Source organism: Solanum verrucosum, unplaced genomic scaffold, assembly GCF_900185275.1.
Source record: "Solanum verrucosum unplaced genomic scaffold, falcon-dt-bn FXZP01000036.1, whole genome shotgun sequence".
Lineage (NCBI taxonomy): Eukaryota > Viridiplantae > Streptophyta > Magnoliopsida > Solanales > Solanaceae > Solanum > Solanum verrucosum.
In genome coordinates, this window is record NW_026020253.1 from 1,303,791 (window position 1) to 1,330,380 (window position 26,590).

The 26,590-nt window shown below is 35.1% G+C and overlaps 1 protein-coding gene across 2 annotated transcripts; it reads left to right on the forward strand.

Moving 5' to 3' along the window:
* The first annotated feature begins 18,465 nt into the window (after positions 1–18,465).
* LOC125833098 (glucose-1-phosphate adenylyltransferase large subunit 2, chloroplastic/amyloplastic) lies at positions 18,466–23,725 on the forward strand. Of its 2 annotated transcripts, XM_049512245.1 has the most exons (15): positions 18,466–18,620; positions 19,002–19,215; positions 19,296–19,421; positions 19,732–19,905; positions 20,163–20,255; positions 20,333–20,416; positions 20,505–20,560; positions 21,212–21,305; positions 21,459–21,644; positions 21,750–21,830; positions 22,056–22,142; positions 22,232–22,336; positions 22,723–22,829; positions 23,051–23,111; positions 23,190–23,725. In XM_049512245.1, exons 2-15 carry the CDS (start codon positions 19,006–19,008, stop codon positions 23,289–23,291), a joined length of 1,566 nt encoding a protein of 521 aa, XP_049368202.1. In that variant the 5' UTR covers positions 18,466–18,620; positions 19,002–19,005; the 3' UTR covers positions 23,292–23,725. The 2 variants fall into 2 exon arrangements, with proteins under 2 accessions (XP_049368202.1, XP_049368201.1); XM_049512244.1 differs by having other exon boundaries at positions 23,051–23,337.
* Positions 23,726–26,590: the final 2,865 nt, after the last annotated feature.

A 26,590-nucleotide genomic window follows, 5' to 3' on the forward strand; every position in this document is an offset into this window, starting at 1 on the left:
ACAAGCTCTCAACATATGTTCCAAAGATTGGATAGTACGCTCCGATTGCCCATCAGTTTGTGGTTGAAAGGTTGTACTAAGCTTGACATGAGTACCAAGGCCCTTTTGGAAAGATCTCTAGAACTGAGAAGTAAATTGGGTACCACGATCGGAAATAAAGGACTAAGGAACTCCATGCAACTTTACCATTTCCCTCAAGTACAACCTAGCATAATCCTCCATCGAATAGGAAGCCTTGACGGGAATAAAATGAGCCGATTTTGTCATTCGATCTACTATGAGTAAAATCAATTCATGTTGTAGCTGGGTATGAGGCAAACCAACAATAAAGACCATATTGACATCTTGCCACTTCCAAGCAGGAATGATAATGTCTTGGGAAAAACCTCCCGACTTCTGATGTTCAACTTTCACTTATAAAAAATTAGGACACATAGCCACAAATTCTTCAATATCCTTCTTCATCCCATTCCACCAGTAGATCTCCCAAAAATCACGGTACATCTTGGTGGTTCCCGGGTGAATGGAATACCGAGAACTATGGGCTTCTGACGAGAAGTGTTCCCTCAGGTCATCAACATTAGGATGACACAAATGACCTTGATATCCAAGTACTCTATCTCCCCGTTGGGGGAAAGCCTCAACAGATTTCTTAAGCATTGCTTCCTTTAATTGAACCATAGTTGGATCAAGACCTTACTTGTCTTTCACATCCTCCATAAAAGACGATTTGGAACCACTGTGGATCATAACACCACCCTTGGTGGAGTCTACTAAATGAACAACCAACCTGGCCAATCTATGAACATCTCAACCAACTCCTTCTTATTTTCTTCAATTTAAGCAACACTTCCCATAGATAACCGACTAAATGCATCTGCCACCACATTAGCTTAACCGGGGGATAGAGGACACTGTTATCATAATCTTTCAATAACTCTAGCCACCTTATTTAGCGAAGATATAGATCCTTCTGGTTAAACACATTTCGCAGACACTTGTGATCGGTAAACACATCTACATGAACACCATACAAATAATGCCTCCAAATCTTTAAGGCAAAAACAACATCCGCTAGTTCAAGGTCATGGGTAGGATAATTCTTTTTATGAACATTAAGTTGCCTTGAAGCATAGCCAATAACCTTTCCATTTTGCATAAGTATACATCCTAACCCAATTCTACAGGCATCACAATAAACCACAAAACCATCAGTTCCTTTCGATAAAGGCAACATCAAAGCGGAAGTAAGTCTATCCTTCAATTCTTGAAAACTCTTCTCATATGCTTCGGACCATATGAATTTAGCCTTCTTTTGAGTCAATGGAGAGGTAATTGAAGAAAACCCCTAAACAAACCTTCTGTAATAACCAGCTAAACCCAAGAAACTTCTACTATCCGAAGGGGTTAGAGGTCTAGGCCAAGTCTTTACCGCATATGTCTTCTTATGATCTACCTCAATACCCTTACTTGAAAAAATGTAACCAAGAAAGTCACGAACCTTAGCCAAAACTAACATTTGGGAAACTTTTCAAAGAGTTGTTAGTCCTTGAGAATTGAAAACACGATCCTCAAATGATCAATATGCTCATCCTCACTTCTTGAATAGATCAATATATCATCAATAAACACAATTACGAATATGTCAAGATATTGTCTAAATATCCTATTCATCAAATCCATAAAAGAGGCTGGAGCATAGGTCAAACAAAACTACATCACCAAAAACTCATAATGACCATACCGAGTTTAAAAATCCGTCTTCGAAATATCATCTTCCTTCACCCTCAATTGGTGAGAACCCGACCAAAGGTCAATATTAGAGAAGTCATCTATCCTTGGAAGAGGATACTTATTATTAATGATCACCTTATTCAATTATCGATAGTCTATACACATAAGAAAAGAACCATCCTTTTTTCTAACAAACAAGACTGGAACACCCCATAGAAAGATACTTGGTCGGATAAAACCCTTATCTAACAAATCTTACAATTGTTCCTTATACTCCTTTAGTTCTTCTAGAGCCATTGTATAAGGAGGAATAGAAATAGGTTGTGTATCTATGAGAAGGTAAATATCAAAGTCTATTTCCCTTTCGAGAGGAACACTGGGTAAATCATCTGGGAACACTTTTGAAAACTCATTAACAATGGGGACCAACTCAAGAGTAGGGGTTTCTGAATCCACATCCCTCACCCTAACTAGATGGTATATGCAACCCTTAGCAATTATCTTTCCAACTTTAGACAAGAGACAAAAAGACCCTTAGGCATAGAATTTCCCCCTTTCAACTGAAAGATAGGCTCATTCAGGAATTGAAACTTGACAACACGAGTTCTATAGTCTATATAAGCATAACAGAGTACAGCCAATCCATACCAAGGATAACATCAAAATCTAGCATATCAAGCTCTACCAAGTCAACAAAAATAACTTGATTGGACAACGAGATGGGACACTCTCTATAGACTCTCTTAGCCACAATAGAATCACCAATAGGAGTAGAGACAGAAAAGGCATCTAACAACACATCTGAAAGAATATCAAAACTGATAGTCACTTATGGTGTCACAAAAGACAAGCTAGCACCGGGATCAAGTAAAGCATAAGCATCAAGTTGGAAGACTTTCAACATACTGGTAACCACATCAGGAGAACCCTCTTGTTCACCACGAATCCAGAGTGCATATAATTGGTTTTACTTGGGAGCATTAGAACTCGCACCACTAGAAGGAGTTTGCTTTCCCTCTATTCCTTTAACCGTAAGCATTGGGCAATCCCTTATCTTATGACCACTTTTACCATAACTAAATCAACCATCCGTGTCGGCTAGACAATTACCCTCATGCTTCTTTCCACACCTAGCACAAGTAGACATAGGCAAGGAAGATCCACTATCATTCCCTCCTTGAGGCTTAGGGTTAAACACCATATCTTTGTTGAAATTAAAAGGAGCATTCAAGGAACCTTTACCGGAAAACATTTGTCGAAGTCTAGGATGACCATGCCCATCAAACATTGCATGAGAGAAATTACCATCACCAATTTTAGCCCTCTTTGTCTCTTTTCCTTAAGTTTCTCCTCTTCGACCTGTTGAGCATGAACCATGAGACGAGAAATGTGCATGTCATAATAAGCATGGTGGCACGACATTCTTTAGCCACCATTTCGGACACACACAAAACAAACTTACTCATCCTTTCTTTAGGATTAACAACCATTGTAGGGGTTATTTAGACAATTGTGTGAACTTCAAAGCATGTTCCCTCACACTCATACTTCCTTGACGAAGGTTGATGAACTCAACCACCTTTGCCTCCGTCATCTCAAAGAGAAATAACCTATCAAGAAAACCCACCTTAAACTTCTCCCAATCGAGATGAATCACATCTTTAAGTTTCCCTTCTTTCCATTAGTCGAACCAAATTTGAGAAACACCCTTAAGTTAAAGAGCGGCCAACTCCATCTTTTCCACCGGCGTCACTCCCATGATCATCAACACCTTGTAAGCCTCATCAATGAACTCTTGAGGATCTTCCTCAATCCTAGAACCAAGAAACTCCGGAGGATTCATTCTACTGAAGTCACTCACTTTAGATGTAGTCGTACCCACATTTGGGTTCACACGAACCGCCACCTCCCTATTGGCTTGAGCCGTTATGGCTTGAGCCAATACTTGAAAAGCAGCCCTAAACTCTGAATAAGTCACTTGCGCGGACAAAGGGTCGATCGAAACTTGAGGAGCTTTGGGAGAAGCTTTTTGTTCCACATTCTCCCGCATATTCCTTCTAGCATAAGATCTTTGAGTAACCATATCCTTTAAAATATCAGATAAGGATTAGTAGAGAGAGATCTTATGGAGTTAAACTCTATCACACGACTTTAGGGTAATGAAAGAAGTGGAGTTTCCTAATCATCTTATAGCCTCTTATTCATAAATCTGGCGCGCTTCCCATTCATGAACAAGATTCTACTCTACGTGGCTTATGAGACATCCTAGGACCATTCTAAACATGGCCCTGATACCATGTTTTTTATGACCCATGGTACCCTCTAGGCGTAACATGGCATATAGTACCTCGAGAGGCCCCATACATGCCACTTAGAATTCATAACATAGGAAATAGAACAAAATAAATAAAGAACAACATTTCAAGTCCAAATCATTTCAGAAAAGTAAAGCGAAAGTCTAAAAACTGTCTCATTAGCCATCTAGTACAATAGAATGAAATTGGGCCTAGCCCATACGTCATGTCCAAAACTGAAAGTAAGAAAGAAAACTAAAAACAATGAAAATTCTTCCTCGAAGCATGAGGATTCACCAAAGCTTGAAATCTCTCAAATCAATCTCTAGCCACAAAACTCAGAACCCTGATTGTCGGACCCTACATTTGGGAAAATGTAGGCAAGAGTATGTGTTTGTACAAAAATATGTACCAAGTATGATAGCCATGCATATAAACATTTAAATCATTCTAAATTAGGACATTTTCATGACATGCAATGACCAAGCTAAAACATTATATAAAAGGGTTATAAAGCATAAGTCATAAAACATGGTCAATACAAGCTAACATATTTGAAACCTTTGAACACATGTGAGATACTTCATAAAGTAACCTTAGTTAGTTATTATTGTGGGAGGTAGCCTTAACCGACATAGAGACCATGTGAGCTATAACATGATCCCTCGGTGTCTCCCATACCGAAAAGGGTTGTCTTACTTTCCATGGTAAGGACCATGAAATTCTAGCTTAGGTGGATCTACTAGCTAATGTCTATCTAGACAATCATCATATGGGGGTACATAGGTAAGGGATAAGGAGATTGCTTCTAGACACTTGGCCTCTACTAACGGGAGAGCTTCCATATCAATATCCTCTTGGTGCTAAGCATATACTTATTCTTATTATCCATGGAAGGGCACTTCATCTTGCCAATCCAAGCTAGGTCATATGTCATCCATGGAAAGGTATCATTCATTAATGAATCCGAGCTAGGTTTCATAAGGATAACTCTTTATTTTTTATTCAATTAGGTGAGAAAACCTTTCAACCTTAGAATCCTTACTATGTGAGAAAACCTTTCACAATCACACTTTCATGTGTATATGAGAAATCCTTTTAACAACACAATAACAAGATAATCAGCGATACTTCACTCTTAAAGAATCCTTAAAACATTTACACAAATTTCATAAAAAATGCTTGATTTCTTAAACTTCTCTTTCATAATCCAAAACCCACATCATATGATCATAACTTGAAAAACATGGGGATTACATGAGTTCATGGGGAATCATCATAAAATCATGAGATTAACTCAATTCATGCATAAAAGATCATAGATCAATCAACTAAATCAATAATTAAAGGAATATGTATCATAGAAGAAAACCCTAACTTAATTGGGGAATTCTAACTTTGGAAATAGGAGAGTTTGGGAACTCAGTGAATGGATGGAATCCATGGATGAAAATTATCATACCTCAATGCCAAAAGCATGACTTCAATGGAGGAATTGGAGAATTGACTTTCAAACCCAAGCTTGGACCCTTATTCTTCAAATTTTCTAGGGAGAGAAATATTTGAGAGGAAGACTTGTTCTTCTTTTGTAAATTTGAGAGAATGATTTTCAATTGGGAAATTTTAGAGTTAAACACTTATATAGGGGATTTAGCGAAGGGTTAAACGACATAGTATTAGGCTAGACTAATTAGGAAAAGACCCAACTGCCCCAAGGAAATTAACAATCGTCACTAACGACGAGTATGATCAATGAACTGTGGTATGATTGATCGACCATCCTACACGTCAGTCTATTTACTTTAGAAACAGAGATTTGGGGTATGGACCTACGGACCTCATCCACTGACTGTGGACCCAACGACGGTCCGTTGGTCCTGTCTGTGGTTCATGGTCCTCTAAACCTGATTGGGTGACCAATAAACAGACTAGACCTATGGTCCATGGCTCAGTCCACGAGTCGTGGCTGGCCTCCGTCTGATGGCACCACATTTTTCTGAAAAACAAAAATTTCACCTTTTCCCAAAACCGAGGTGTTATAGTGGATCACCATTTTGTTCTTCTCCTCGCCCTTTCTTGGCTTCAAGCTTCACGTGATTGAACCTAAGATGGGGGACTTGAATAGGTATAGGATCCCGAGAGACCCTAATCAAGCCACTGATCATAAGAGACACTAAGATGACAATATAATAGAAATAAAGTGAAAAATTGGAATATAAACCTTAACAGAGACTCTCAACATGATACCAATAACACAATACATTGACTTCATAAGAGGAAATATAATACGTCTTACCAAAATCCTCTATATGTTGATGTGACTAGGAAAAGCCCTGACTCACAAATTAAGTATGAAATCTAAAATAAAAAAAAATAACTCATAACAAGTGGTCATGCCCTCGAACCATGAGGTGTCACAAAACATTTAAAAAGTGATCAGTCCACTAGTCATGACTGGGGAGGAACACCAGATACTATATTATGAGACAATAAAGGCATAAGAGAATGTATGTGCTAGTACTTGGAATGTACTAAGTATAAGGAAAGATGCATGAGTATTAACCACATTAATCTGATGAATCTTGAAACATAATAAGGCATGACCATGTAAAGCATCTTAAATTAGATAAACTGTCATCATAATGCATAAGACAAGGTCAATGCAATACTAAAATAGAATAACATAAGCTTAAATCATAATATTTGAGGAAAACCATACACTATTATGAGAACCCTATTCTTATGTGGGATTTGTACCGTTAAACCACATAAGCATTCTGAGCTATAACATAGAGTCCAGAGTACTACTTCTACATAAAAAAATCTGTCATACTTGCCAAGATAAGGACCATGTTCTTAAGCTTAGGTGGATCCACTAGCTATGTCCAATCGAGACAAAGTCCAACAGGGGCACATAGTTATGGGACAAGGGGTTTTTTATAAAATAACTCCACCTCTACTAACATGTAGTCTCCATCCCATATTCCACTAACTGCTAATTAAACTGCCAACAAAAACATAAATACTCATATTATAATTATAATAGTTTAATTGGTAAGAATCTAGTAATACCAAATCAATCAGAAATTTCTTATCATGGAATAGCTCCTTTCAAAATCATGATTTCATATCATAATCATTATGACACATTTAAATCATCTAAATTATGATAATCTTTTCATAAGGAGAATACTTCAATTGGTAGCTAACTATTCTTAAAACATGTTGATACTTTATCTAATAGTATCCTTGATTCATAAATTCCTCAATTCATAAATCATGCATATCTTTGAACTTAGTTCATAATTATAAGTTATTCATATACATTGGTTCATGTGAAAAATCTTAGAAACATGTAACTTATATCAAATCATGTCTAGTAAGATCAAGTATAAAGAATTTATTCATAAACAATAGAACCCATAAGAAATCATGCAAAACCCTAGAAATTATGTTGGAATCATAGAAGAAAATAAAAGATCCTTAGGACTAACTGGATGAAAATGAATCCATTGATTCACTCCTCACATATATCTATGAACCCTAGCCTTGAACTTGGATAAGGTGACTTGAAATCTTGAAGAAATCTTAAATCACCATGTGAGAACCCTTGAGAAGAGACACCTTTAGAGCGTTTCTGGTTTTGAGGGAATGGAAGAATTTTGATATGTAAATTCAGTTATAGGGCTTAGACATAGATTAGTAATTAAATGGGTAGAGAAAAGACTTAAATAACATTGAGATAAAACTATTGAATTGACTCTATAGACCCATGTACGGTCTATACAAGCTTTTAAGGACCCTACTGGTCATTGTAGACCAAGTAGTGAAGACCAACAATTTTGATAAATAACTACAAGCCCAAGCATACTAACCGTACAACCTTGTATGAAGCATACACCAATCCATCGACTCAAGAAAAGAAATCCTTCATAGTCCAGAGATCATTCCACGACAAAGGACTACAGATCGTTTACACTTGTACGGTCCATACACTCACTCGTACAACTTGAGGTATCAAAAATCATCAAGTTTGGGAACTCAATCTACGATCGATAACCACAAACCGTCCTTTTGGTCTGTAGTAATTCTTGAGAGACTTGAAATTTCCCAAATTTCCACACTTAAACTATGACTGCCTTACTACGAAACAAATGGCCTTTTACAGTTCTTATTAAGCCTTTTGAAAACCTACAACAACAAAGTTTTCTACAAAATTTATTCCCGATTAAACTTACCAACTTCTGAGGTGTTACAATATCTCCCTATTGAGAGAGTTCATCCAAGATAGGACTCAAGCTAGCATGAATAGAGAAGGAAAATAATCTAACGAACCAACATGAATGTAAACCACATCAAAATGCATAAAATCAAGGATTAATTTACCCCAAGCTAAAACTTGAACTTTATAACAACTTTTCATGAATATGAATGCATATGGAAACATGAGAATAGCCAAAATTCCTTCATACGAAAGGTTAAACATATTATGGATGAATAACTTAAGCTTAAACCGTAGCGGAGGAAATAAGATGGGGATACTTGGACATCATATCGATTTCGGCCTCCCAAGTAGCACTCTCAACTAAGTGATTCCTCCATAGGACTTCCATGGGAGCAACTTTATTATTTCTCAACTTCCAAACTTGATGGTCCAATATCTCAACTCGAACCTCTTCATCTAAAAGAATTCCCTTAACACAAACATTCTACAATGACACTATTGAAGTAGGGTCATTGGCACACTTTTTCAACAATGAAACATGAAACACCAGATGCACTATTATCGAATCAGAAGGAAAATCCAACTCATAGGTTATCTTCCCCAAATGCCTCGAAATCTAATATAGGCATAGATAATGGGGAGTAAGTTTCCCTTTCTTTCCAAATCTCATCAAACCCTTCATGAGTTTTCAAATAAACCCAATCACTAATATAAAACTCAAGCTCTCTTCTTTTAACAATCACATAAAACTTTTGTCGACTTCGAGCCATTTTCAACCTCAATTTAAGAAGTCAAACTCCATAGACTTATGCACTTACTCGGGCCATATCAAAGCGACCTCTCAAACATTGAACAAACCAATAGAAGACCTAAACCTATTACCATGAAGAGCCTCAAATAGAGCAATCTGAATAATGGAGTGATAACAATTTTTATAAGCAAACCCTATCAAAGTTAAATGATCATCTCAACTAGAACCTCTTCATCTAGAAGACATCCCTTAATACAAACATTCTACATGACACTATTGAAGTAGGGTCATCGACAAACTTTTTCAACAATGAAACATGAAACACCAGATGCACCATTGTCGAACCAGAAGGCGAATCCAACTCATATGTTATCTTCCCAAAATGCCTCGAAATTTGATATAGGCATAGATAATGGGGAGTAAGTTTCCCTTTCTTTCCAAATATCATCACACCCTTCATGAGTTTTCAAATAAACCCAATCACTAATATCAAACTCAAGATCTCTTCTCTAACATCCGCATAAAACTTTTGACGACTTTGAGTCATTTTCAACCTCTCTTTAAGAAGTCAAACTCCATAGCCTCATGCACTTACTCGGGTCATATCAAAGCGACCTCTGAAACTTTGAACAAACAAATAGAAGACCTACACCTCTTACCATGAAGAGCCTCAAATTGAGCAATCTGAATATTGGAGTGATAACTATTTTTATAAGCAAACTCTATCAAAGGTAAATGATCATCCCAATTACCCTTAAAGTCAATCACACAAGCACTCAACATATGATCCAAAATCTGAATAAGCATGCTCGGCTTGACCATCGGTCTAAGGATGAATATTATTACTAACTTTAACTTGGATGCTCATGCCTTTTTGAAAAGACCTCCAAAATAGGGAAGTAACTTGGGACCTCGATCTGATATAACAGATAAGGGTACAACATGCAACTTAACCATCTCTTGGATATACAACTTGGCATAGTCATCAACTAGTAAGAAATCTTTATGGGAACAAAATATGTCGACTTCATCATTCTGTCCATGATGACCCAAATAAAATCATAATGTTGCCGAGTGTCGGGTAAACCCGTAATGAAATCCATATTCAAATCTTCCCACTTCCAAGTAGCGATGCTAATATCTTGAGCCAAACCTCCCAATTTTTGTGCTAAACTTTAACTTGCTGACAATTCAGACACTTAGCAATGAATTTTGCAATATCCTTCTCCATCCTATTCCACAAATAAACCTCCCATAAATCATGGTACATCTTGGTTGCTCTCTGGTTAATAAATACCAAGAATTATGAGCTTATGATAAAATGGATACACTCATCAACATTTCGAATACATAACCGACCATCATAATGAAGCACACTATCTTCCCTTTGGGAGAAAGCCTCAATGGCTCTCTTAGAAACCTCGTTCTTCAACTCAATTAAAGTCGGATAAAAAATATCTAACTTGGCCTTAAAATCTGACACAAGAGACGATTCTGAACTATTTTGAACAATGATAACACCCTACATGGAGTTAACCAAACGAACACCCAAACCAGCTAGTCTATGCACATCATAAATTTTTTACTTTTTACCATATTTAATGTGAGCAACACTACATGTGGAAAATCACCTAAGAGCATCAACAACAACATTTGCCTTACCTTGATGGGAAAGAACACTCATATCATAATCCATTAACAACTTAAGCCACCTTCTTTTGTGAACATTCAAATCTTTTTTGCATAAACACGTATTGCAAGCTTTTACGATCAAAACATATCCACATAAACAACGTAAAGATAGTGTCTCCAAATTGTTTTTCGCAAAATTTACCGCTGCCAACTCTCAACCATGAGTTGGGTAATTCTTTTCATGCACCTTAAGTTTCCTCGACGCATAAGAAATTACCTTACCATGTTGCATTAGAACACAACCAAGTTAGTTCTTCAAGCATTGCGAAAAACAACAAAATCATAAGAACCTTCCGGTAAAGTAAAAATTGGGGTTGAAGTGAGTCTATGCTTGAACTCCTAGTAACTATTCTCAAAAGCTTCTGACCACTTTCTGAGTCAAAGTAATCAAAGGTGAAGAAATATAGGGAAAACCTTCCATAAACCTTCTATAGTAACCGGCCAATCATAACAAACTCTTGATAAATGAAGGGGAAAGAGGTCTAGGCCACATTCTAACTACATCAATTTTCTAGAAAATCATCTTGATTACCTTCATCGGAAACAATATGTCCTAGGAAAGCAACGCACCTCAACTGAAATTCATATTTTCTAAACGTAGTATACAATTGATGATCCTTGAGGATTTTAAAAAAAATCCTTAGGTGATCAACATGCTCATCCTTACTCTATGAGTAACTCAAAATATCATTAGTAAACACAATCACGAACATGTTAAGGTGTTGCTTTAATACTCTTTTCATATGATACATAAAAGTTGTTGAGGTATTTGTCAAACCAAATGACATCACTAAAAACTCATAGTGACCATACTGAGTTCAAAAAGCCATCTTTACAATGTCACTTTATCTTATCCTCAACTGATGATACCCTAATCAAAGATCAATCTTTGAGAAGAAACTAGCACCATGAAGTTGATCAAATAAGTCATCGATCCTAGGGATAGAATACTTATTCTTTACCATGAGCTTGTTCAATTATTTATAATGAATGCACATACAAAGTAAACCATTATGTTTCGAACAAAAAAATCAAAGCACGTGATGGTGACATATTCAGTCTAACAAAACCTTTATCCACCAAATCTTTAGCTAATACTTTAACGTCCTAAGTTCTACTAGAGCCATACGGTAATTAGGAATAGAGATAGAATGTGTATTTGATAGAAGGTTGATTCAAAAATCTATGCCCCTTTTGGGATGAACAAGGAAATACATGTGTAAACTCATTCACAACTGGAACTGAATCAAGAGTAGGGGCTTCACTGTATCCCTAATCCAAATGAGGAGATAAATGCGATCTACAGAGATCATTTTTCTAACCTTAAGGCATTAGATAAATTTACCTACAGGCACTAAATTTCCACCCTTCCATTCTAAGATAGGTTCATTTGGAAACTAAAACCGGACCACTCGAGTTCTCCAATTGATGGAAGCATCAAATGAATGAAGAAAATGCATACCGAGAATGACATCAAAGTCCATCATGTCTAAGTCTACAAGATTAACTATGTTGAATTTATGGGAAATTTAGACCGGGCAGTTCCTATAGATTCGCCTAGAAATAATGGAATAAGAGCAGAGACTAAGAAAGGTTATATAAGTATTTCAGGATTGACATCAAACTTCATAGACACATAAGGAGTCACAAAATATAATGTAGTCCCTAGATCAAGAAATGCATAAACATTAAATTGAAAGACTCTTGATATACAAGTAGCCACATCTGGATAACCCTCATTATGTTGTCGAGTCTGGAGAGAGCATAAAACATGTTCTGGCAGTGACTACTAGATACAAATGAAGCACCCTTTTGAGTTAGGTGACTAGAAGAAGCACTAGGGTGAACCTAAAGACCACATTTACACTTTCTAGCAATTAATGGGCACTCTCTCTATCTGTGAGCTGCCCTATCACAACCATCGCAAATATCGGTCTTGGACAAACATCTCCTAGAGTGACTCTTGCCACACTTTTGGTAAGTTGGAAATAAAAATCCACTAGAGACACCTCCTTGAGGCATAAGGTTAGACACACTATCTTTCTTGAATCTCGGAACCAAAGCACTAGAGGAAATTAGACCGGAAAACTTTTGTTGAACATCCATTTATACTAGACCTCTGAATTATATAAATCACTACTGCACATTATTTCCCTCTTAGACTCTGTAGCCTTCTCCTTATGCTTTTCCTCTTTTGTTTATTGTGCATGTTTCATCAACCTAGAGACGTCCATCTCTTTAATCAACATGACAATTATACATTATTTGACCACCATTTCAGAAACATGTCAGAAACATTCAAAACAAGCTTACTCTTATGAGCTCTAGAGTCGTCAACTATTGTTGGATCATACTTGGACAATTGAGGAAACTTCAAAGAGTATTCCTTAACACTCATAGTGCCTTGCCTTAACTTGATAAATTCTTGCGCCTTTTCTCCCCTTATCTCAAGGGAAAAAAATTGGTCAAGGAACAACTCTTTAAACTTGTCTCAATCCAAGGGACCCGCATCAAATTCCCTTTTATCCTTCAATTGAGCAAACCATACTTGAGCAACCTCTTTAAATTGATAAGTATCCAAGTCCACCTTTTCCCCGACGTCACTCCCATAATATCTACAATCTTTTGAATCCCCTCTACAAACTGTTGTTGATCCTTATCAACCATAGAACCATGGAATTATGAAGGATTAATCCTTGTGAAATCTCAAACCATTGTTGCTTCCATACCCATATTTGGATTCACGAGAGCTACAACCTCTTGGTTAGCTTGTGCATTCACATCTTGAGCCAACACTTGGAAAGTAGTCCTAAACTCTACATAAGATACTTTCTCAATAAAAGGATCGGGCGGAGCTTGAGGAACTTTGGGTTCCACATTCTAGTTCCTTTATAGAGTTCAACTCTATCACATGACTTTAGAGTAATAAAAGAAGTGGCGTTTCTGAAATATCTCATAACTTCCTATTCACAAATTTGGCGCCCTTCACACTCATGAATAAGGCTGCTAAATGCATCTTGTTAGACACCTAGAACTCTTTTAAAACATAAGCTCTGAATACAAAGTTTGTTAACGTCCCAAGCTACTTGCTAGATCTGACATGGTGAATAGGATCCCATGAGACCCTAAATAAGCCACTTAGCATAACCATGATACTAAGGTTACAACATAATAGAAATAAAGATATAAAGAGGAATATAAACCTCAATAGACACTCTAAACATGATACCCAAAACATAGTACTTCATAAGTAGAAATATATAACGTATGACAATAAGTCTCTACCAATAGATTTGTCTAGGACAAGCCCAAGCCCCTGAAGTAATGTTTTCATGTTTTAAAAAGGAAATATAAAGACTTTTCTCAAAAATCAATCAACTTTTTAAGAAAAAATCGATTTCTTAAAAGAGAGTCGCCATTTCTGGTTTCATGTTTTAATAAATAAATATAAAGACTTTTTTCGAAAATCAATTAACTTTTTAAGAAAAATCAATTTTTTCAAAGAGAGTCGCCACTTTATTTTTAAGAAAAATCAACCAAAACTTTAAATTTATAAAAGACTTAAACAGAAAAATAATTTGAAAATACCAAAAGGAGGGTTCGGGATTCAATTTATACTTTGAGAAGGGTTTAAGCATTCGAAGTGCCCGTTAACGTGCAGTTGACCTACGACTTGACTAAAATTTGACTAACTTTGAAAAATATTTATTATGTTATAAATAGATAAAAGCTATTTAAAAATATTATACGAAAAGAACAATAACTTTTAGGAATAAGGTTATTATTATAAAATACTTAAGTAAAGAGATATAAATAACTACAGAAACTCGAACAATCCAATTAACATGAAAGAACAAAGGTGACCTTTTGGGAATTTATTTATATTTAAACCAAATAAAACAAGGAACAATTACTTGGATGGGTGCCTTTTAATAAAAATTACTGATTTTAGTAATACTTTTTATTTATTATCATTTCTAGCAATACATAACAATACTATGTTAAATCTGCAATATGTATTAAAAGTGAATTAAGTATGCAATATATATTTATTATAACTGCTTTTAAAAATATATTATGCTTGTTTGGTAAGAAGTTGACACATTATATTATATGTGTATTAAAATGTGTGATAAATGTATTATCCATCAATAAAACTTGTATTATGTGTGAATAATAAATTGTTCTTTGTAATATGTATTAAAACTGTATATAAATGTATTAAAAGTGATCAAGTGAAAGAAATGTAATTGCTATAAATGTTAAATATTTTTTTATTATAGTATATTTATATAAGTTTCCCATAAAACAAAGGTTAGAGTTAATACAATAAATAAGCAAAGAAGAAGAGGTAAAGTAAAATTTGAGCTTTTGGCCCAAATTCACTTTCTAGACCCTTGGACCACCTATCCTAAATTTGAAAATGGCCCAATGACAAAAAATGGGCCTCAGCCGTTTCCTCATTCCTGGGTCTGCTGGTGTTTTGCTTGGTGTCTAGAGGGCCTAATTAAGAGCCTATATTTTCTTTAGTCTAAAACATTCCTAGTAGTAGTCCAATGCCTCTTGAACATTAAGCGGGGACGCTAGGCACCTTCTAGGACGTTATGCATGCGGAAGGTGGGATAGGGGTAGTTAGGCCCTTTAACGGAGATGATGAAAATCGAATCGAGCTTAAAATGACAAACATTGGTTTTGTCTTTTCGAATAATAAGTCGACCGAATAATAAGCCGAGCGTTGATCCGTAGAAGGGTATTTGTTTAAATTTTGGAGTCTCGCTTTCCCTTTTTCCCTTTTCTAATTTGTTTGCAATTAAAACTGCTTGGGGTAGTTTAATTAAAAAAAATGATTTTCACCTATCTATTTGTCTACTTTCTATCTTCTCGCTTATTCTCTTAATTTATATCAGTATGTTTAATGTTATTTATTTCCTAGTAAGCATGTTTAATCAAATAATAAATCAATGAAGTGACCTTAATTGCTAATTGTAACCCTCGCATATATTGTATGAGATACGATCGGGAACCACCTTTGTAGACCTAGAGGGATGCTTAACACCTTCCCATCGAGGTAATTTGAACCCTTACCCGATCTCTGGTTCGTTGACATTTAGTTAGATTAGTTAGGTTAAATAGGTTCCCTAACGCGTCTTAATTCGTTAGGTGGCGACTCTTCACTTCACCCAAACCCAAAAGAGTTGTTAGGTCGTGCACCAAAATTCATTTTGCAAAAAATGGGGCGCGACATTAATCATTCAATTATTAAGCTTTTGCATGCTTAAATTAGTTTTCCGCTTGTAGTCAGCCAGGATGAGGGTCCGTTTGGGGACCAGCAATGGTTCTTGAGTGTCATCCACGTCTAGGGTGTAGACTCGGGTCGTGACGAACTTGCAGCAGTATTAGTGAGTCTTTATCTCCTCGAGAGCACCACTTATGTTCCCATTTCAGACATTACTTTCAGCTTTCAATTTTGTTAAGAGTTAGCTAGGGACTTGTCCTAGAAACTCTCTATGATTAGAGGTTTTCATATAGACAGTTAGATTTCTTCTTATGTTCTTATGTGTCAGATTCTTCTATTGATATGATAGTTATTGAGACTTGATTTTGCTTGTCAGTTTATTCTGTTTATGTATAATATCTTAGTGTCATGTGATTAGTTTGGGGTCACTTGTGGCTCTAGGCACTGTCTCGCGTCTAGAGGGTAGTCTTGGGCATGACACCCAGATAGGTGGTGTCGAGCTTATGGGGTTGGTTAGGTTGTTGTTTGATTATTTTTGGTATGCTTAGATTCATGAGTAGTTAGTAGACTGGTTTTATCCTTGACTTTCTTACATGATTACTTTCGGTATATTATGATATTGTTCAGTTATTATATTATCTTTCATACTCTATACATTGTTCGTACTGATGTTTCATTGCTTGGGAGTGTTGCACTCTTACCTGCATGTTTTGACTGACAGGTACATAGGCCTTCTTAGTAGTTTAGCCAACAGATTGTTCAGCTCCACATCTTCCAAAGTTGCCAGATCTAGAGGTTTGCTAATGTTTTGTCATGTTCGGAGCTCTATCTCGACCAAGCATAGTACTTTTATAGGCTTGTAGATTTGGGTTGTATAACTATGTGTTATCGGTTGTGATGACCTTGTTATTTTTTCCTTTTAGCATAGTGGTCTATTGGTCTTGATCATATATGATTATATTTGTTTAATTTATATATTTTTAGATATCATAGTGGCCTTGACACATGATTTGGTATGATTTTTTTTTTATTAACTGAGCTGATTGCAGCTTTTTCCATAGGGGCCTTCACCCCGAAGACTTATTTTAAAGTAGAGATATACTTGGTTTTTTTTTTGTTTATGGCTGGTATTACGCTGATAGCATAATTATCCAACAAGGGTCGATTTAGGGTCAAGTGTGGCATCAGTTACCCGGTTCATCTCTAAGTTGGGGTGTGACATCTTCGCCCCATTTTAAAGATTGTTAACTTTGCACTTTATTTTGATTCTTCATTTTTTCATTCTTTATTTTAAAAAAAACTAAATCTACTAATTGAACCACTCCGAGCAAACATCACCACCTATTAAGCTTATTAAAAATGATAAATTCGATAGAATCGATTTGAGTCCTCTCAGTTTTTCTCTATCGTCGATTTTGAAATGATTTATCAACATCAATTTATTTTTCACAAACGTCTCTACAATCACCCCACTAAGATACTCATGCTTGATACTCCATTCGTTTGAATTTATTAGACAAATTTTGACTTGGCACACCTATTAAGAAATCAATAATTGGTATATTGAGTTTACTATTTTATCTCTATTAATTAATAGGGTCTCAAACATATTTACTCACTACATTTTTCAAAGATATTAACTCAATGTTAACAAATTGATGATATAATAGGAAAAAAATTGTCCGTTCTTGATTTGTCAAAAATGATAAGGAAAAATATAAATCAAACTAGAAATATTTGACAAGTAGAATCGAATAGAGTGAGTAGTTTTTTTCACTATCTATATTAGACTTAATTCTCTTAGTTTATTATAAGAAGGAAAAGAAATTTTGATCTCACCGAAGGAGTCGAGGATGGCGGGTGACTGGGAAGAAAAAGAAAGGACAAAGGGTTAGGTGGGTGGGTTGATGGGTTTGTTGCGGGTGGGGGGGGAGTATTTTCTTTTTTCTTTTTTTTGTTGATTAATCTTTTGGATTTTTCATTTTTCAAAATTGAAAATTCATATTTTATAGTTAGATTGGGCCCATGTGGCACATATCATTATTCGTGACTTTTACAAGACAACGTCACACACAACACTTTTAAAGCTAGTAGTCATTGTGTTCAATAGATACATATTCGTTAATTTTAGAGTGTCTAATAGGTAGTAATCTAGTTGAGGTGTCTAAGCGAATTCATATAATCATCTCATATTTTTCAAATACAAATATTGACCCACAAACTTATATTTTGTAAAAGAAATAGTCTACTATTTTATATCTATATATTTTTAAGGAAAATACCAAAATAGTGATTAAATTTTCACGAAATATTCACATGATATAATTACTAACAATTTAAAAAATTAAAATTGCATATCCACTTCAATTTTATCTTTGATCTCACCTGATCAAACGGCACTATTTCTGGTGATTCAACAAAAAGAATAGTGCATAAATATTTAATATTTGCTGTTATTTTTATTGTGTTTCTCCTACTTTTAAGTAACACGTGGAGAGTGTTAAATGTTTGATTCACGTTAATATGCTGGACTCTGTAAATCTCAAGAGAGTCCACAGACTTTACAACCCCACTGTGTTGTGTTATGAACACACTCTAACCTAGTAATAATTTTATTTGTAAGTACCAAAAACTTTCTGCAGAAAACTTTTTGAGGAAAAGTTGGGTGTTTGAAAAAGCTTAATTCAGGTACTGAGAAAGCTGTTTATTTTTTTATTATATATATAGAAAAATGCTAGTAGTATATAGTATAGATTCTGAAAAAGTTGTATGATTTAAGTGTTTTCTGATCTAGTTTAATAAAAAAGGGTTTTGGGTAACGTAAATTATTTGATTTTGTTCTGTTGGAATCTATGTATTGATATTTTGGGGTTGCAAGTGTGATATTGAATTTTGTTCTGTTGGAATCTATGAATTGATATTTTGGTACAGGAATCTGGTGCCGTGTAAAATAGTAACCTTTTTGTTAATTGTTTTTGGTACTTCCTGTGTAAAGTTGGAATCTTTTGTTTTTTGTTTTTTAGAATTAATGTACTTGTTTATGTCGTGGGTGACGTGAATAATTGGTAGAGCAATGGATGCGTTGTGTGCTAGTATGAAGGGCACTGCACAATTAGTGGCAATTTGCAACCAAGAGAGTGCATTTTGGGGAGAGAAGATTAGTGGAAGAAGATTGATAAACAAGGGTTTTGGGGTCCGGTCGTGCAAGAGCTTTACAACTCAACAAAGGGGTAGAAATGTTACGTCTGCTGTTCTCACCCGTGATATAAACAAAGAGATGCTGGTAAGTAGAGGAAATTACGTGATAAAGTAAAGTGAATGATCAAGAACAAGATTAATTTGTATTATTCATATTGGTTTCAGCCATTTGAAGAATCAATGTTTGAGGAACAACCAACTGCGGACCCAAAAGCTGTTGCCTCTGTCATTCTAGGTGGTGGTGTTGGAACTCGTCTTTTTCCTCTTACCAGCAGAAGAGCTAAACCAGCTGTAAGAGTTACAACACACACACACACACACACACACACACATATATATATATATCTCTTCTCTTTTATCTTGGTTGTTACTCCATTATGTGTCTTTTGAGGTTGACAACATGTCCAATTCATACCAACTTCAGTCTTAAAAATTGTAGTGGTTCTTAAATCCAATTCAGCTAGATTTTTGACGACTAAAGAAAGGACTAGTTAAGCTAAGTGTGGATTCCCTTCTCTGTTCTCACTGCAACTAAACCTTAAGAATGTATTCTCTTATCAGTTTTCATTCAAATTCTGTGACTATTGGCTTTGTTCTTCAGGTTCCAATTGGTGGTTGTTACCGGCTAATTGATGTACCAATGAGTAACTGCATTAACAGTGGCATACGGAAAATTTTCATCTTAACACAGTTCAATTCCTTTTCCCTCAATCGTCACCTTGCCCGCACGTATAATTTTGGAAATGGAGTGGGTTTTGGAGATGGATTTGTGGAGGTAAGATCATTTTGGTTACTTGAAGTTTTTAGTTTGAGCTCTTTTAAGCTACTTATATTTTGACATAGAAGTTTAATCATATCTTTTAAGAAAACACTTCTATGAGATGCTTGGTGACTGTCTATATTGTAAAAGCTTTGTTAATTTCCTCCCCTCTGGCTCCTTGGATCCTGGGGGAGGTAGATTGAAAAACCCAAAATGGGGAAGATAACTGAAATGTATCCTCGACAGATAAAAAAAGTTTTTCTCAAATGCAGGTTTTAGCTGCAACCCAGACTCCAGGGGATGCAGGAAAAATGTGGTTCCAAGGCACTGCTGATGCTGTGCGGCAATTTATATGGGTATTTGAGGTATGCAAATAAGATCGGTCATTGATAAAGCTCCCTTGGAAAAATGCTGACCTTTTTTAAAAAAAATAATGACATAGAATCAGAAGAACAAGAATGTCGAGCACATAATAATTTTGTCTGGTGACCATCTTTACCGAATGAACTACATGGACTTTGTTCAGGTATATGAGCAACTTATGACAACAATTGCTTCCTACGCCAACCCTGTGTTCATATATTTTGCCTAATGAATAATATTTGTGCTTGCAGAAGCATATTGACACGAATGCTGATATTACAGTTTCATGTGTTCCAATGGACGATGGGTATGAGATTGATCTTTCTTTTAACTTGATAGCTTATTTAATGTGAAGCCAAACACTATTTGCATTGCTTTCTATCTCCCTGAACTCTTTGAAAGGTTCTTCTTAGTGTTGTTCAGCGTGGCAAATGATGACCACAGTTGTTTCGAATATGAAGGCATATTCAAAATTGAAGTGGCACTTTGTATCTGACATATCAATCTACAGATATAATTGCAAAAGGCCCTATTTCATCATGATTTGTATTAATCCTCAATATGATTTTGGCTTTCAGACCAGGAAATAGAATAAGAGAGAAAATTAGAACTGTAGAAAGCTTGAAATTTTAACTATTTAACTGGACCTGGTATCTTTTTAATCACCATCATCATGGATAGATAGTAATAATGTAGATACATTTTCCCATCTTGCATCCTCATTAACTTCTAAGCACCAGCACTGATTAATATCCACTGAAAGATCTGGAAGCATACAGAGTTTACACTTACCAGTTTCCCTTAAGTCTATTTCTGTTATCTGCTTCTAGATTTCAGTCATGTTGTCTATTTAGAATGCACTATAAGAGCTAACAAACATTTTAAGCTCTATCAAGGAGTTAATCAAGACCTTTCTCTTTCTCTGTCTTTTACCCTCTTCCATCCTCTCTTTTGGCAGTCGAGCTTCAGATTTTGGATTGATGAAAATAGATGAAACAGGACGTATCATCCAATTTGCTGAGAAACCCAAAGGCCCTGCTTTGAAGGCAATGGTACATACATTTGGGCTTCCACAGCTGGAACTTTGTAAATTCTTTTTAAATTGGAGTTAGCTATTAACTAATTATCCCCTTACAGCCCCTCTTGCTTTCACATTGTCTCTTCTCCTACATAACTTGCTTTGTATGTCTAATATTATATTGCAGCAAGTTGACACATCTATCCTCGGACTATCTGAGCAAGAGGCGTCCAATTTTCCTTACATTGCATCCATGGGTGTTTATGTATTCAAAACTGATGTTTTACTAAAACTTCTCAAGTCAGCATACCCTTCATGCAATGATTTTGGCTCTGAAATCATCCCTTCTGCTGTGAAGGATCACAATGTCCAGGTAATAGCTGGTGGTAACTTTTTCAATTGCAACTTCTAACCTTTTGAAGTTCACAAATTTTGCTGTTCATTGTATACTTAGATTTTGACTGATTGATTTTATTAGGCATATTTGTTTAATGATTACTGGGAGGATATTGGAACAGTGAAGTCTTTCTTTGATGCCAACTTGGCCCTCACAAAGCAGGTGAGCACCTTAATGTTTACTACCATCTAACTACTTCTACTATTACTCAAAGTAAGAGCTAGACGGTCGATGCAAGGACTCTGAAATATGTAGCAGTATTTTAAGTAATCCTCAGCGAATTTGATTGTTATTTTTTTTTTTTTTACCATAATCTCCACCTTCAGTTATTGATTAATAACTTGTTACTAAATTGCATTTTTCCTCTTTTTTCCCTGTTTAATGTAGCCTCCAAAGTTTGACTTCAATGACCCGAAGACCCCGTTCTACACTTCTGCTAGGTTCTTACCTCCTACAAAAGTTGACAAAAGCAGGGTATGCAAGTTAACATAAATACTTGTAGTAAAAATTTCCAGGATTGCAGGGTACTATGAACTTGTCATGTTAATGCTGTTCATTGTCAGATAGTGGATGCAATAATTTCACATGGTTGCTTTCTGAGGGAATGCAACATCCAGCACTCTATAGTTGGTGTACGATCACGCTTAGACTATGGTGTTGAGTTTAAGGTATGTTTTCATATTCTCATTGAAAGCTTTTCTTATCTGTTTTTAGGTGGAGAGTTCTATGAGCTAGGGCTTGGACTAAATTAAAAACGACATCCTGCATTCATCTGATGCATTCTGACAACTTAGAAACCTAGATGACAGACGTGTAAGGCACATAACAGTTACCATCTATCCTGTGAATGTGCAATCAAACTAGTTGTAGGAAGGATGATTTACAGTTTTGATTTCTTTCTGCAAATAAGCTGGTAAGATGTACTCTAGGTATGGACTTTAGCATAGTAGAGTAATGAACAACAAGCATGATCTTAGCACTCAGGTGCTTTCTTCATAAACAGCTATTTGGTGCTTACTTGTTTATAGGCTGAATGTGTCTTAACACTTCTCAGGATACCATGATGATGGGTGCAGATTATTATCAAACTGAATCTGAGATTGCTTCACTACTAGCAGAAGGAAAGGTTCCAATAGGGGTCGGGCCAAACACCAAGATACAGTAAGATTTTATACTGAACTCATACTCACTTCTCACACTTGTTGATTGAAATTTGACCACTCAGACTTCCATTTTGAATGACCAGCTTGAAAACTTTGAGCTCTGGTCCTCTGATTAGTGTATCATTATTCATTCCAATGTAGTTTACAGTTCTTTGCCCAAACTTTAACAAGGTTTCATTGAGAGGACTTTGACATGCTTTTCTTTCTATTTTCTTGAAGAAATTGCATAATTGACAAGAATGCAAAGATAGGAAAAGATGTGGTTATTCTGAACAAGGAAGTAAGTATCTTTCTTTTGAAGTATGAAATCATCACGGAAGTTAATACTAGTTTAACTGATGCATGGATGTTGTTTCAGGGTGTTGAAGAAGCTGATAGGTCAGCAGAAGGATTTTACATTAGGTCCGGGATTACCGTCATAATGAAGAATGCAACCATTAAAAATGGGACGGTCATATGAAAACTTGCTAAGTGTTCTTGCTAGTTGATCCTGGAAGGAAATAAAAAAGTAGGCTGGTATGGTCTAGTAATGATGAATGTGCTACTAAGGCTTTTCTGACATTGTTTACTTTCTACCTGTGACATATTCACTTTCTTGGACTTGATGAAACACATTTCCAAGTGAACCTCAGTCCTCCATCTTTAAGTTTTCAGCTGGCAGCAGCTTGGTGAGAGGCTTTTGCTGCCTCGCTTCAGTTTCCACCATTTGCAGAGGGGGTGTGACCAAGGGTTTTCTGGAAAATGATATTGTATATATAGGTTAGATATTACTTTTTATACTTGGTATGTTAACTATTGAACACTAAGGTGTTGTTTGGTACAAAGATTAATAACGTGTGGATTAGTAATGCATGGACTAGTAATGTTAGGTTTATTTTTTATCAAGAGAATGGTTCATTGATTCTCATTTATTCTTGTGTTTGGATTGAAACTTTACAAAAAGCTTCTTTCTAATTATATTCTTGAATTATTATGAGATTTTCTATTTTATGTAAGAGGGTCAAGCTATATAATTGTTAGATAATATTATCGTTTTTGTGGCCTTCTAATTAGCTAGGAGAAGAATAATTTTGTGATCATGTTTGCTTTTTTCTTACTTGAATTATTTGAGAGTAAATAATTGTCATCTTAATAAATTTATCACTCATAAACCGTCAATTTTCAATTTAAAAAAGATAGTCCATCTACATTTACAATTGAAAAAATCATCTATGTTTACACATAAAAAATGTAAGTTGTAGTTTTAATAAGTATGCAATTTTATAAATTGTTCAAAATACAAATAATTAGAAAATTAAATATATATCAACAAAATAATGCATTCAATTAAGATCACAAACGTCATGTTGTGGTATATTTGTTTTTTCAATTAGTAAATGTTAAACAACTCACATTTCAAATATTGTGTTGATTTGTATTGAATTTATTTTGCAACAAACAAATCTCTCTCTCTAAATAATAAAATTTGTAAGCTAATTTATTTAAATAAATTTACTAGTACAAATATAAAATTTAAAATCAAGAAAAAATAAAATGATTAAAAGGATTTGTGGTTTTTTTGTTTTTACATAGATTAATTAATTTCATGGTATTAAATCATATGTATTACTGTATTACTAATATCATCAAATTGAAGATATTAATTATATATCCTATAATGTCATGTAGGGTGTATAACATAGGCCTAAAATTCCTACCAAAAATAATATTATATACAATACATAGATTATTTTTCATAATACTTCCTGCCAAACGACCTCTAAGATACTTCTTGTTTCTTCTATTGAGGGGCTCTAACTGAAGATCATCTCATGGCTATCACCGATTAATACCTGGCACAACAGGGGTATGCTCATTTTCTTGTTAAAAATAAGGTGTGCGAAAATTGAACTAATCAATAAATTGAATCGAAAAAAAATGTTATTGATTTATTACTATTGAGTTAATGGGTTTTAATGATTTTGTTAAAAAAATATCGAGTTTTGGTTCGGTTTAAATTTTTTAATATTGGGTTATTGGATAAATCGATAATCTATTAAGACTATAGTAATTTATTACTTTACCCCTATATAAATATTAAATATTAATCTTAGTACTTTATTGATTACTGTTGTTGTCCTTAAGCCTTCAATTTACACTTCAATCTTCCCAATGACTTTGAGTTCACAACTTCACATTATACAAAACATTAAAACCTAAAGTAAGAATCATATTCCTCTTAATTTCTCTTAGTGTTGCACTTGTATAGCTCTCTTCATGATGGTTATTATTGTTTCTACTTTTATGAGTGCTTTTAAAAAGTTACATTATTGTCTTGTAGCATCAAATTATTAGAGAAGTCATATATTCATTTTATAAGCATTTTTATTGGTTAAATAAAAAATCGAATCGTGAAGGATCAAAACAGACAAATCGATAAAAAATATCTTATTTATTTGGTTATAAGTTTAGCGTATATAAAAATTGAGAATTGACAATATATAAAATATGTCACGGCCCTAGATAGCCCTTAGGCATAACATGGTGTATAAGACCCCGAGAGGCCCCATATAAGTCACTTAGCATTCATCATACAAAATAATAGAATAAAATGATTTACAAGACAGGTTCAACATATAAAAGCTTTATATAGAAAAACGAAAATCTAAACATCGTCTCAAAGCCATCTAGTACAAAAAATTGACCGGGGCGTAGCCCGTACATCAAGTTTTAAACCTGAAAGTAAAAACCAAAAAGGCAAATCAAGTTCGGTCCTCAGAATATGAGGACTCGCTAATCTTCAATCTTCTATGTGAAATCCCTAGCCACAGAAGTGTGAATTTGTAAGGTCGGGTCCTACATTTGGGGAAATGTAGGCAAGAGTATGCGCTAGTACAAACATGTATCAAGTATGATAGTCATGCATAAAACGTTTGAAAACATGCTTAAAAGGGGATATCTTCATGATATGCAATGACCAAGCTAAAACATGGTATAAAAAGGCTAGAAGACACAAGTCGTAAAATACGGTCAATACAATTAGACATTATCTTAAAACACATGTGAGATACTTCTTGAAGTAACCTTAGTTCATTATTGTAGGAAATTTACCTTTACCCGACATATAAGACCATGTGAGCTATCAACACGGAATTCGGTGTCTACCTCACACCGAAAAAGGGTGTCCTACTTGCCAATGTACGACCATGAACTTCTAGCTATGTGGATCCACTAGCTAATGTCGATCTAAGACAATCACCCTATGGGGGCACATAGGTATGGGATAAGGAGATTGCTACTAGAAATCTGGCCTCTACTAACGAGAGAGCTTCCATCCCAATATCCTCTCGGTGCTAAGCGTAAATCCCACGGAATAGTCATTTTCTTAACTTGTCTTTATTATCCATGGAAGGGAACGTACGTCATCTAGTCAATCCAAGCTAAGTCATATGTCATCCATGGAAAGGTACAATTAAGTAACTAATTCAAGCTAAGTTTCTTTAGGATAGCTTCTTGACTTTGATTCATTTTAGGTGAGAAGACCTTTCAACATTAAATCCTTTATGTGAGAAAATCTTTCACATTCATGCATGAGGTAGTTATGTGAGCAATCCTTTCACAACAATTAACCACAACAACAACATATATGTTTTTACTCTCAAAGCAATCTACGTCATATCTCATCAATTCCATAATTCACCTTTCATAGTTCAAAACTCACTTCCAATCATCAATAACTAGAAAACATGGGTTAAGCATGAGTTCATGGGGATTTATCTT